General features: G+C 23.5%; 1 protein-coding gene across 1 annotated transcript; it reads right to left on the bottom strand.

The window, feature by feature from the left end:
• Nucleotides 1-2,501: 2,501 nt before the first annotated feature.
• Bma-gcp-2.1 (Uncharacterized protein) lies at nt 2,502-10,311 on the bottom strand (the record flags this gene model as incomplete). The annotated part of the gene is made up of 16 exons (XM_043074705.1): nt 2,502-2,630; nt 3,039-3,272; nt 3,513-3,722; nt 4,189-4,282; nt 4,577-4,705; nt 5,070-5,183; nt 5,553-5,697; nt 6,089-6,270; nt 6,493-6,692; nt 7,261-7,397; nt 7,945-8,077; nt 8,351-8,472; nt 8,785-8,934; nt 9,133-9,297; nt 9,706-9,849; nt 10,290-10,311. The coding sequence occupies 16 exons, from the start codon at nt 10,309-10,311 to the stop codon at nt 2,502-2,504; spliced, it is 2,310 nt and encodes a 769-aa protein (XP_042930639.1).
• Nucleotides 10,312-13,351: the final 3,040 nt, after the last annotated feature.

The raw sequence follows: 13,351 nt of genomic DNA, 5'->3' as shown, positions 1-13,351 counted from the left end.
GATTTTATCAATTGAAATTGAATGCTTATTATATCATAAAATCAATGAAAAGATTATCATGACAAGTTTATTCTTATCAGCCGTATTGTTCTTTTGATGAAGAAAACAATTTTGATGAGCTAATCATCTATTGTTTACCAAGCGGGTTTCAACTGCTTTTTCTTTTTTTTATTTTAAATAGCTAGCAGGTTATATTATTTGTAATGTTTTTTTTTTTTTTTTTCTTTTTTTTCCAGGAAAAATAATCTCATTTTCTTTCTTTTTTTTTTGGTATGTGGATGAAAATAGAATAATTCACTTGAATTATTAGTTCAATTATATATACTTGAATTAAATAAAACACAATACAATTACATTTCAGCTTACAAACAATTAATTTTTTTTAAGAATAAAAGTTTTGAATTAAATTGTCAATTGTCGTTTTTTATTCATATTTTTGAAAGTTTTGCTTTGCAATTTCTTACACAATTTCGCATAAATTATTTGTAAATTTGATAATAATTCATGCACAAAGCATCAATCTAATAGATAGCAAAAAATAAAACGAAATGCTCGTTCAAACTTTGAAAAGAATTAAAGCTGGAATGACATTCTTTTGATATAATTCTTTTCACATTGTTATACAACTAATAAGAAATTTCTAAAGTTTTTCGTTTTACTGCAAGTAGTTCTAAAAATTGTATACAAAGAGAAGTTTTTTTTTTTGTGGTTAAACATTCAGTAACATTCATTGTTCTTGTTTATTTTGGTGATGTATTTGAATGTCGTCAACTCTCAAATATGCTCACTTTAAGGTTTTTGTTTTCCCCTCTCCCACCCTCCCTTTATTTATTAGATTTTATTAAATCATTTTATTTAGTACCAATTTTTCTTTTTTTTTTTTTTTTGAAGTTTATAATTTATAGTATTATTGTAGTAATTGGATGTCAGTTATCCTAAGATATCATTTATCTTATCAGTAAAGATTTTTATTCCTTTTTTTGTCCCAGCAAAACTATGTGTGAAATAGATATAACACATACATCAATAACCCAAACTTATGTCATTTATTTGTTTGTTTTTTTCTTTTGAATATAAATAAACTTTTAGTATATATGTTTACTTAGTTGACAGAATGAAAAAATAGGAAGAAAACCCGAAATGACATTTTTCGAATGTTCATTTGCTGGATTATTTGTTTTTTTTTTTTCTTTTTTTTTCATTAAAATAATATATAAATATTTCTATGTTCTTTTTTCATTTTTTCCTTCCTCTCTCTCTCCCTCTGTGTGTGTGTGCATTTTTCCTCCTTTTTTTTGTGGTATTATTATTATTCCCTCCTTCCTCTCTTTCTTATATTTATTTATTTTTTTTAAATAAATTAATTGAAATTATAAAATTTTACATAGTTTTTTCTTAGCTATATTACTTCTGTTGAAAAGCCTTTATTATTTTGTGATTTATAATACTTCTATTTCTGATATATCATTTTATTATTTTTATGTATGAATTATTGATAACTTATAATAATTATCTAATCATTGGTAACAATTGTAGCAAGTTTTATCATTTTATACACTTTAATTTGAGCGAAAATATTATTCTTACATTTTAAAGTTTTTTCTTCAAAGACTTCATATTATGCGTGTTTTTTTTTCTCTTTCTCTCTCTCTCTGCCTCGAGTTATCAACTTTCCCGTTATTTCCCATAGTAAATAATGGATTTTTTTTTCGATTATTTTGATTATTCATATTGTTTGTGTGATAACTTTTGGTGGTTGTTTCTCTTTTTCTCTTTTCCTTTTATTATTCCTTATTTTATTTGCAAAAAAAAAAAAAAAAAAAAAAAAAAGAAAAAAAAAACGAAGAAAGGGAAAACTTTGCTAGTATAAATGATTTATTTCCTTTTTTATTTCAATATTCATTGCTAAAGTTATTGTATTGGAAAAAGTATTTATGTTTTCTTTTTCTTGTATTTTATTCGATTGGAAAATCTTTTTTATCTATTCACATTCTTATTTTTAAGCAAAAATTTATAAATATTTAAATTCGTCCAAAAAAAATTTTTTTTTTGTTAAATGTGGTTGGTGTAATTATCAATTAATTGAATTAACCAAACTATTTTTTGTTGAGTAAAATGACATAATGAACAATTAACTGAATTAATTGAACCATTATTGAAACAAAAAATGGAGATTTTTTGATACAAAATTTGGACTGAGAAATCATTCCGAGATTTGAACACGTAATGTGATGAAGTTATACATACATTTGTTTACAAGTAAAATCACATGGAAATAACCATCATGCTATAAATAATAAAATTTAAAAATTGAATAATAAGTAATTTCCTATGATATTTTATCAAATTTAATATTTAATTGCAAATAAATTAACGCAAATATTCCTACTATTCAATACATTAACTTATTAATTGATTACATATTCATCAAATAATGTTATACGTAACAGTATATATTTTCATATCATATATGTAGATGAAACAAAATCCATGTAATATATTTAAATTCTATCTTTTAACATGCTAATTGCACATTCGATAGAATTTTGAATTACAGAAATCTGAAATGCAATTTGACGTACACTTAGAATGCGTTCATCGTCATTTCGTGCTGCTTTGAATGCATCTATCTGCAATATTTTCATATTTGAATGTATCAATTTTATTTTATACTAAAAAAAAGATAAGAAAAAAGACAAACTATTCCATTCTATCCATTTATTAATTTTAATCATTAATAATTCACAAAGTTTAAAGTATAAACTTTACTGCTATTTTATTCTTAATCAATATATTAAATTTAAATAAATTAAACTACTTCAAGCTTTTTCATATATCCATATATTTTCAATATATTAAGTAAGTAAAATCTTACTCCTTTATTTTATCATTTATCAAGAGATTTCGTTTTAATTCGAAATTTCTCTTTTTTCTTTTTTTCTTACAATCATCTGATGATCACTGACTTATTTCATTATCAAATAATTCCTATCAAACAAACAAAAATTTTTCATCAACAAAATAAAAACAAAACATACCGCATCATGAATAATACTTATAAAGCGATATTTATTTTTATTGCTGACGCTAAATAATAAATGTCGCTGTGATGGTTCATTGGGTATACCACGTGGGTTGATAAAACATCGTTCAACTCCCATCAAACGATCATTTATCCATGAAAAATTTCTCAAATCATACAAATTAGTGATATAGCTGAGTAAAGCATGTCGAATAATATTATCAAATTTTTTTGCATATTCCAGAAATTCCTGAAAATTTTGAAATTAAAATTGTTCCATTAAAAAAAAAAATCGATAATATGACATTTTTATATGTTTACTCATATCAGATCAATACTACTCAGCTAATCATTCTAATTTTAATTTTAAATCTATAAATTATCGATTATCAATAGCTACTTGATTTCAATTTTATCTATATAATAATGGCAAAAAGTTGCTATTAAATTAAATTTGGAATAAAATGTTAAAATTTTCTTAACCATATACCATTGAAGTATTAAGTAGGTAATTAAACTGATGTTTAGCATCATATAACATTTCTTCATAATGTTTCAATTTATCCAATGATTGCTTAATTGGTGGAGTGTAAATGTGAACAATACTAAGAGCAAGATTTGTGATATTTATTGGAAGTATGCTTAAATCAGCAAATTTGCAAGCAATTGCTGCCCAATATTTGCCCACAGCTTCATGAACCTAAATTCAACCAAGTAAGTGTTTATTGTCATAGACAAAAATATAGAAATGTGCAAATTAAATTAAAACCGGCATTTATGCAATATGGTTTCTTTTTTTTTCTCCTTGTTATTAATTTTTGATGATAAGAAAAAAGAAAATGAGTAAGTTTGCTTGATTACTGAAAAAATAGTTTACCTAGTAACGGTTAATGAAAATAACATTAGAAGGAATTATTATTTAAACTGCTTAATTTGAATATTTTCTAACAGTATCACTAATAACAGCAGTTATACAATGAATATTAAATATTTTTCTTTTTATTTGAAAAAAAAATCAAATATATAAGTTATTAAAATGAAACAAATTAGTTGCTGAATTTATCAAAAATGCAATTGAGATTAAATGTAAAAATTGAAAATTATTACTTTGACTAAAATATGAACTGAATTATTTATTGCTGAAAAAAATTTTTTTTTTTGCTAACCGCTAAATTATTCGTATCAATGATGTGCTCATTAGCGAATGCTGTCTCGTACAGTGAATGGTACAATGGATAATTACTATGCGATGTCTTATTCCTGAAATATTTTATTAATAAAATATTTGAAAATTAGTAATAATAAATTTCATTTGTATTTCTTTCAAAAAAAATTTTTTTGAATTTGTGTTATTTTCAAATAATTGCAGAAAAAAACAAAGTTTAATTGGGAAATAATAAAACGATGAAAAGAAAAGAAAAAACATAGCAAAATGTTCAACATCAAGTATTCTTTCCAATTGGGATTTTTAAACAAATTTTAATTAAAATTAATTTGATTTAATTCTTTAAATTGCTTTACACTAAAAGATAATAAATAATTTTTAGCTCATACTTGTAAGAGATATCAGCAACAGGTATGCCAAGATAATTCAAAAATGCTACATGATCACTTTCACTTCCCGGAATTGGCATTGATGGTATATCCGGCAAAAAACTAATATCACTTGGAAAAGTTTTAAACCTGCAACTGTAGTTGAATCATTTTTGAAATTTATCAAATTTGTTTTTTCTTCATTTTCAAATTTGAATAGTTGACCAATACTATGACATGAAGAGATGTTTTATCTTTTCGTTTTTTTTTTTTTTTTTTTTTTTTTTCACTAATTATATTGAGATTTCATCTTAAAATGTTATTTGTACTTTAAAAATTTAATTCAAAAAGAAATAACATGTAAAAAATGTTCAAATTTTTTTTTTGTTAAAACTAAAATAATTCAAAAATAAATTGTGAAAAAAAATTTTCAATTTTTTTCTTCTTTGTTTAAGCTAAAAAAAGAAGAAAAAAAGAAAAATGATTAAAAATAAATAAATAAATAAACACCGACCAGGTATCATAAATAGTTTTTCGACCACTTTTTTTCTCTGATTCCATTGGATTTGGAATTAATTTTGATATTTCTGCCATAAACTGATATAACGTAGGTACCGTATTCACATGCCTATAAGTATCATTTGAAAATTTAAAATATCGTAATTTAACTTTTTTAAACTGCTATGATCATTACTTAATGTTAAATTTTTGAAGTTAATGAATGAATAACTGCATTAATATTGATCATAATGATCCGTAAATTTTTATTTTGTTTGTCCAATAGTTTAAATACCATAAAAGATGATTAAATGATTTAATATTTATATACTATAAAACAACTTAAATTTGTTTTCCGCTAATTAAAATGGCAATAGATTCCATTGATCCTCTGATACAAATGTTTTTAAGTTTTTTTTAATGAGAAAAAGAAGGATCCTGAAAAGTTAAAAATTGAAATGAAATAAATCTATAATAAATCGCAAAAAAGAAATCGAACAAAGAATGATTGGAGTGTATATTGTCCACATTGAAATATGCTACTGTTCGTTGACTCAATAAATTTGCATATTCTTCGACAAATTCTGTTGAACCAATTAAGCCATATTCTTCAGCATCCCAATTACAAAATATAATTGTCCTTGCTGCATATATTTGATTTCAATCATTTATAAATATAATTACTATCATTTTCGTTGGAAATCTTATCCTGAGATTTATATAATATATTTAAATTATATCAAATCTGTAATAAACTGTTATAATCTGTAATAAAACTTTAAAATATAGCAGAATAAATTGTAAATTTTTAAATATATTAAATTAGTAGTATTCTAATTAGATGGTTACTCTAACAATATGTAATAATTAATGCCATCATCCATTTATGATAATATTGCAAGAAAAATATGATAAATGATAAGCTACCTACCATTCATCTATAATAATATTGCTAGAAAAATGTGGTAAGTGATAAGTTACCTTCCATTTGTTTCTTATAATACTGTAAAAAAAATATGATAAGCGATAATTTACCTGGCCTCCAATTTGTTATTTTCATCATTTGCACAATACCTCTTGCAACTTCACCTAGTATCGCTGTACCGCTATTTGGATCTAATGCACCATAAATCCAAGCATCATAGTGATTACCTAAGATAACATACTTATCAGGATCTGTTGCACCACGAATATATCCTATTACATTTCGAATTGTTCTGCAACATTTGCATACATATATATATATATATATATATTTGTACAAATTTAATCAGATAAGTGTGAAAAAAAAAATGTTGAAATTAATTAATTGATTAAAGAAGAAATAGAAAAAAATATATCTATTAAAAATAATAAAAATTCAAAAAATTCAAAATTCAAAAATTTTCATATATTAATTATTAAAATTAAAAATCTCCTTACTGTGATGCTTAAAATACCTGATTTCCAATGACGAGTGAACAGTAATTTCAATTTTATTATTTTCCTTCATATCAGGTCCAAGATAATATGTTGTATTAATTCCACCTTGCCAATCAAATGGTGCTACAAAACCGCGCATATATGAGAGCACCTGATAAGCATCCGAATAACTTAATGGTAATACTGGTATTGTTGGTAGCACATGATCAGTCATAGCCTGAAATGTAAAGTAATTTCATATTTTTATAAGTAAAAATGCAAAAATTAAAAGCAAAGTTTAAAATTTTCAGGAAAATATATAAAACTTTTAATAGTAAAATCAAAAAATTTTCTAATGCTAAAATCTAAAAAAAACTTACCATAGGTTTGCAATAATAGAATATTATGAATTATGTTCTTTTATATATAAATTAGATAATTTATTTTCTTCTAATATTTTTTTCATGCTATAAAATATTAATAATATTATTTTATATATTAATTAACAAAATTTCAAAAATTATTTTGCATTAGAAAAGATAAAAAAAGAAAAAAAAAAGTTTAAATTGTATATTATGCGTGGTAATTTAATTTTTACTGTATTAAGACTGTTAAGATTTCTTATTATTTCAATCTGACTTTATAAAAATTTGCTCCTAACTCAAGTTCAGCAAAAAAAGCCCCTCTAGTATAAACTTTATGGATTTCAGTTCAAAGCAATATTCATTAGCAATGTAATAATTTGTAATAAATTTTTTGATATTGCTTGTTTGATTTATCACTTATTAAAATTTGATTAAAAATACTTCTTTGATAGTTTTTGAGCGATATAAGTTCTTTTTTGATGGATATAATGGCGAAAGCGGATCACCGCTACCGTGCATAATACTACCACGTTGTACACCAACGTTTGGCAACCATTCAGTATTTGGGTATACATTTTCTGAAAATTAAATATACAAAAAAAAGAAAAAAAAAATGAAATTTTTAAAAACAATTTATTAAATAGAACGACAAATTATAACGATCAAATAGATTTGTAATGGCTAAATTATAATAATTAATAATAGCACTAGTAACTATAAATTAACTACTATTATTGAAGAAATATGAAAACGAAAAATTTTTGCTATTCCTTTGTAATAAGATGAGGAATCAATTGAAATAAATTTCAAAAATTTCTTTTTTCTTCATTTTTGAATTAAAAATTTTTCAAATTCATTCTAATTAATTTTTATTACAAATACCTTTTAAATAAATGCAGTTTTTCTTTTCCACACTGTTTGCTTGTTAAAAGTTAAGCCTTCATTCATTCCAGTTACAATAACTAGCTAAGTGATAAATTAAAATAATCAGATAAAATGATGTAATGGCTATATTATGCTAAGTGATAATAACACTACTACTACTAATAATAATAATAAAACTGAAATTATAATAAAATTTTGAAAAAAAAAAACAAAAAACAAAACAAAAAACAAAACGAAAACCTTTCTCTACACCATCTCGTGCTACCTCGAAAGGATCCGAAAATAAAATAGCACCAATGGCACCAGCCATTTCAGCATTCCATATTTTATCACCTCGAAATATTTTCCCATATCTCATCATTGCTATTTTACCCTAGCAAATATAATAAAATCAATATTAAATATTCATTAAACATTCGGCGGTACAAAGATTTTTAGAAGAAAAAAAATCAACAAATCAAGAAATTATAAATGATAGTTCACTTTTCTTTAAGGTTATATTGCAAGAAAATGAAAGAATTAAAGTACTTTTTTCTTCATTTTTGAATTGAATTTTTGAATTGAATTAATTTAAAAGAAATGGATTTATTTATATTGTATAAATTTTATGATATATCATAAATCTAATAAGCAAAACATTTTTAACCTTAGGATCGATACCATAATAATTTAAACGTTCAAAATCCTCCTTCCGCCCAAAATGACAATAAATAATTTGTCCACGAATAGTGCCATTTGCTGAATAAGCTAACCATTGCATTCCAGCTCCTATTTTAATATTAATATTATTTCTTATTTCGAATAAATAATTGTGATTAGTAAATTTCGAATCGAATAAATAGTTGTGCTTATTAAATTTCAATAATTTCTAATTTCAACAAAAAAAAAAAAAAATTTCAAATGCAATTAATTTAAGAAGTGGTTCTGTTTATACTGCATGAATTTTATGAGGTTAAAGGTCATTGCTTTTTTGAAATGAATGATACATACGTAGCATTTTTGCTCAAAAAACCATGCTTTTTATGCATAAAGATTGATTTTTAGCAAATTAATTTGCTAAAAATGAATAAATTAAACAACCTTCAGCACTTTGTTCCTTTGGTATCAATGGAGGACTGATGCCTTTCGTTGTATATAAAATTTTTTCATTTTCATCTAATATGTGCAAATGATTAGGATTGCTATAATCAGGATAGGATAGAAGGACGTCGTATTTCACGTAATGAACGCCTAAAATATTTCTCAATTAGCTTATTAAAAGCATTATAATCTGCTTCACCTTTTTTTTTTTTTTTAATTTTTATGCTACTTTAATTTTTTTTTCATCACAATTTTGGAAATACAATGTAAAATTTTTATTTGTTTCATTCTCTTGCATCATTAAAAATCCTAACGAACAGTTAAAATTAATTGAAAAAAATACTTTACCTTCTAAACCATTATCTTTCCAAAGTTTTGATATCTTTTCAGCTACTTTAGCATTAGCTTTTGTTCCAGCTGAATGTGGTAAAGTAGTGAAAGATCGCAAATTTTTAGCAATTTCATGACCATTTATATTTGATAGTAAAACATCAATCATACTTGGATAATTATCTGAAATTAATTGAATTATTTCATTAAATTTTAGCAATTCTTATTTGTTGCATAAATTTATATGATTGCATATTTGACTATATTTCATCACTATCAAATATTGATTTTATAAAATAAAGATATTTTATTACACTTTGTTACCTTGATAGTAATTAATCTTATCATTCATTTATCGTTATACATTCATTATTTATAATAATCAATTTGCAATTGCGTTAACTGTATTGATTTAACAACTAAATAATCATTTTTGAATGTTTTAGTTTTGATTTTAATAAATAAAATTTATGCTAATATAAAAACATCGCTTTAAAAATAAATTGCAAATTTGTTAAGCAAATTTCATTCTCAACGGTGTTTAACAAAATTCATATACTTATAAAAATGAAATAAATAAATTTAATGAACCTTTTGAAGTAATTTTAAATTTGGCTGCTTTTATCGAATGTGAATTATGGTAAACGCCAAGGAAACCGACGAGAAAAATAGACATAAAGCCAATTCCAAGTAATGAAATTGCTTTTAACATTGTTCTATCACATAAATTATTCGCTAAAAAATTACAAAAATGCCATTTTATAAGTCTACTTGATTGAACAAACTTTAATCAAGTAAGTTTGCGATTTTTCCCCCTTTTTGGCTTATCACTGGTTGAAAATTATATAGTCATTATCTCGTTTATTGCCTAGCATTAACAATAAAAATTCTCTCATCATCCAATTCTTAAATTCAAGTTTTATCCAATTTTTTTTCGCAGAAAAAAAGAAAAAGATTTTTTTTTCTCAAATGACATAGCAAAAATTAATTCAAAAACTTTTTTCGCATTCTATTAAATTTAATTAGTTTTAAAACGATTTAAAATGGAAAAAAAGTTTAATACTTGTTCAAATCAACCATAATATTCTGCCCAAAATGGCTGCACAATGATATATACTTTTTAAGGGAATCAGATAATTAATGAGCAAATTAATTAATTAATTAATTAATGATACCTTCATTACTTCTACCAGACATTATTGACTTTTCACATTTCACAGCTTATAATAGCTACCGTTGGCAGAACAAGTAGTTGAAACTGAAACGACGTAATGTTGTGTTGAATAAACATGAAAACAAAAATTTACTATGAAAAAATGCAAAAAACAAACATTTAAAAATTTTTATAGTTTGAAATTGGAGTTAATTGTAATTTACAAATGAATTAGTATCGCTTATAACATTAAAATATATTAACAATATAAAAATTTCAGAATAAATTTGTTTGTTAAATAAAAAGACAAGAATAATAACAACGATAATATCAATTGCAAAATACTGAAATATTGATTGAAATTTGAAATTGAAATAAAACTTCGTCTATAGACTGACTAGCAACTGCTTAGTTGTATAACACCTTTACTAAATGGACGAAATAAAAGAAATGAATGATAGCTTCAGGCTTACATAGAGCTTAAAATTTTCCATACCTTTCACACTTCTCATCTATTCTATTTTCCCTTTCTCTATAAACTAAACAAGAGCAAAAATTTTAACTTTTAACTCTACCTTCCATGTCGTACGCTTCATATTTTTTAAATAATCATTCAAAAATACATATATAACTACAAAATTTCACCCTAAATATAATTATATAGAAAAATATATGACTATAAAATCTTGCTCTCAATATAGCTATATAATTTGTAATTTCTGTGAAATTCGTAGTTATGAATTTAGATTGTTAATCAAGACGTAATTATAAAATCCTAACTTTAAATATAACTACGTAATATTATAAAATCCTATCTTTAAATACAGTTATATGACACAACTCTGAATACAATTATAAAATCTCATACTGAATTTAACAATATTAAAAAATTTAACCATAAAATTCAGCTCCAAATATATTTTCCAGTAAACCTACAAAATTATTGTCATTTTCAACCTAAAATTCACTTTCAGAAAAGTCCATTTTAGCTTTTTTTCGAGAACAATTATTAACAAAGTGTGAATGAAATGTAGTAGTACCAATTTAAAAATAAATGAATACAATAACTTCTCATTAAATAATGCCTATTGCTATGCAAATAGAACGATTAAAAGAAAAAAATATACTTTAATCATAATGCACTAACAATTTTCAGTTTTACTTAACTACAAATATAAATAAATACAAATCAGATTAATCTGAGTAATTCCTTTGTTAATCAGTTCTATTGACTAACATAATTTATGTTCCGATAATTCAATTTTAAATCTGACATTCTCTTAAAATTTGAAAAATGCCTAATAATGCTATCAATTAAGTCAAGCTATTTGAACTAATACAATTGTTAGCAAAATTATCAATAGCTATAATCATTAATCATTTTCTTTTCTTTTTTAAATATGATATAATAGAGAATACTATAAAGCATTATAACAGATTTTACAACGATATGGCCAAGTAAACTCTCACCATCTTATGCCATTGAATAATCAATAAAATGGCCAAATGGGATATATATGTAAAGCTGGCCACAATTTTTCACTAATATACTTTATCAGTATGCTTTATCGCTTACCTAACTTATCTTTTATCAGTGTATTCTATCAAAATGAATTTAACCTTGTTAAAAAAAGAAAAAAGAAATCTTTTTTTTTAAAAAATAAACATATTTCTATAAATTGATTAGTGACAAAAATTTTAATATTGATTAGACAAATATCATAATAATACTTACATTTAAAAATTTCCCAATATTATTTCATCTTAAATTTAATTTTTCACTACAACTGATTAATTACAAAAAAAAATATATATATATATATTTCCCAAATTGTACATTAAACATTACATTCTTTTCATATTGTCATATGCTTAATATTCTGTTGATGATCCGTTAAACAAAAAAAAAAATCATTTAAGCAAGCAAATTAAAGCAAACACTTAAATTGATGACGCAATTAGATTGCTTAAATTAATATGAATGAAGTGAGAGAAATTTAAAAATTAAAAGAAAACAAAGGAAAAAAATGATGAAAAAAAATTTTTAAAAATAAACATAAATATTAAAAAAAAAAAAAAGAATGGAGTATTTAAATCAAGAAGTATTTCTTCATTTTAACTCTTACAAACAGGTGAGAAGGAAAAAAAAGGTGTCACGCGCAATATCGAAATAGGTGAAAATTAGCTGTCCACTTATTTGGGACAAATGTATTTGTGCTGTAATAGATTAATTCCCAAAAGTATTATTCTGAATCTACAAAAAAAAAAAGGAAAAAAAAAATGAAAACAGAAAAAAATATCTTCATTTACTAGTTCTTGTTTATTTTTTTAATTTTCTCTTTCATTTACCTGTCTTTCAGGTATAACACTTACCTATTAACAATACTTTGAGATTAGTTTGCTTGAATAATAAGAAAATTATTCCTTCCTTCATATCATTATAGAATAACAATCTTCTTATTATGGACAATGCCCATTTGTTGCTATTGCATTTCTCAGAAACATTTCTGATCATATATTATGAACATTAATTTTCGAATACCAGTGATTTACCTGCTTAACTTTTTTTTTTGGAAGATTGTTTGTTTATCTTTCGGGAAAGAAATTGTCTGAGCATTATAATATTGGTAGTACAATTTTCAAAAATGACAAAATAATATTAATGATTAAATTGATTAAATATATTATTGATTTATTAAATATAACAATTTGATAATGTGATGGTCATGTCTAATTGGCATAATACTGGGTTAAAATGATAAATTGTCGATGATAAAAGATGTCAGTGATATTTCTACAGTAAAAATTAATTCAAAATAATAAAATAATCATTATTTCTCAACTTTATTAACACATTGATATTCGTGTTTTATAATTTAAATTATGAGATGGTGCTGCTTACTAAATGTGAGATCAACACGGATGGTTGGATATTTCGTTTAATCAATGGTTACTTTTGGAGTTAAAATTAATTCAAAGTGCTAAAATAACTTCAGTGAATCATCATTTTCTAATTTTATTAACATTTGGAGATCATTTTTTTATGGAATCTAATATTAATTTGTCAAAGTGAACCTAGTTAAA

The sequence above is a fragment of the Brugia malayi genome (genome assembly GCF_000002995.4).
Source record: "Brugia malayi strain FR3 genome assembly, contig: Bm_v4_ChrX_scaffold_001, whole genome shotgun sequence".
NCBI lineage: Eukaryota > Metazoa > Nematoda > Chromadorea > Rhabditida > Onchocercidae > Brugia > Brugia malayi.
This window is presented reverse-complemented; position numbering and strand designations above follow the sequence as displayed.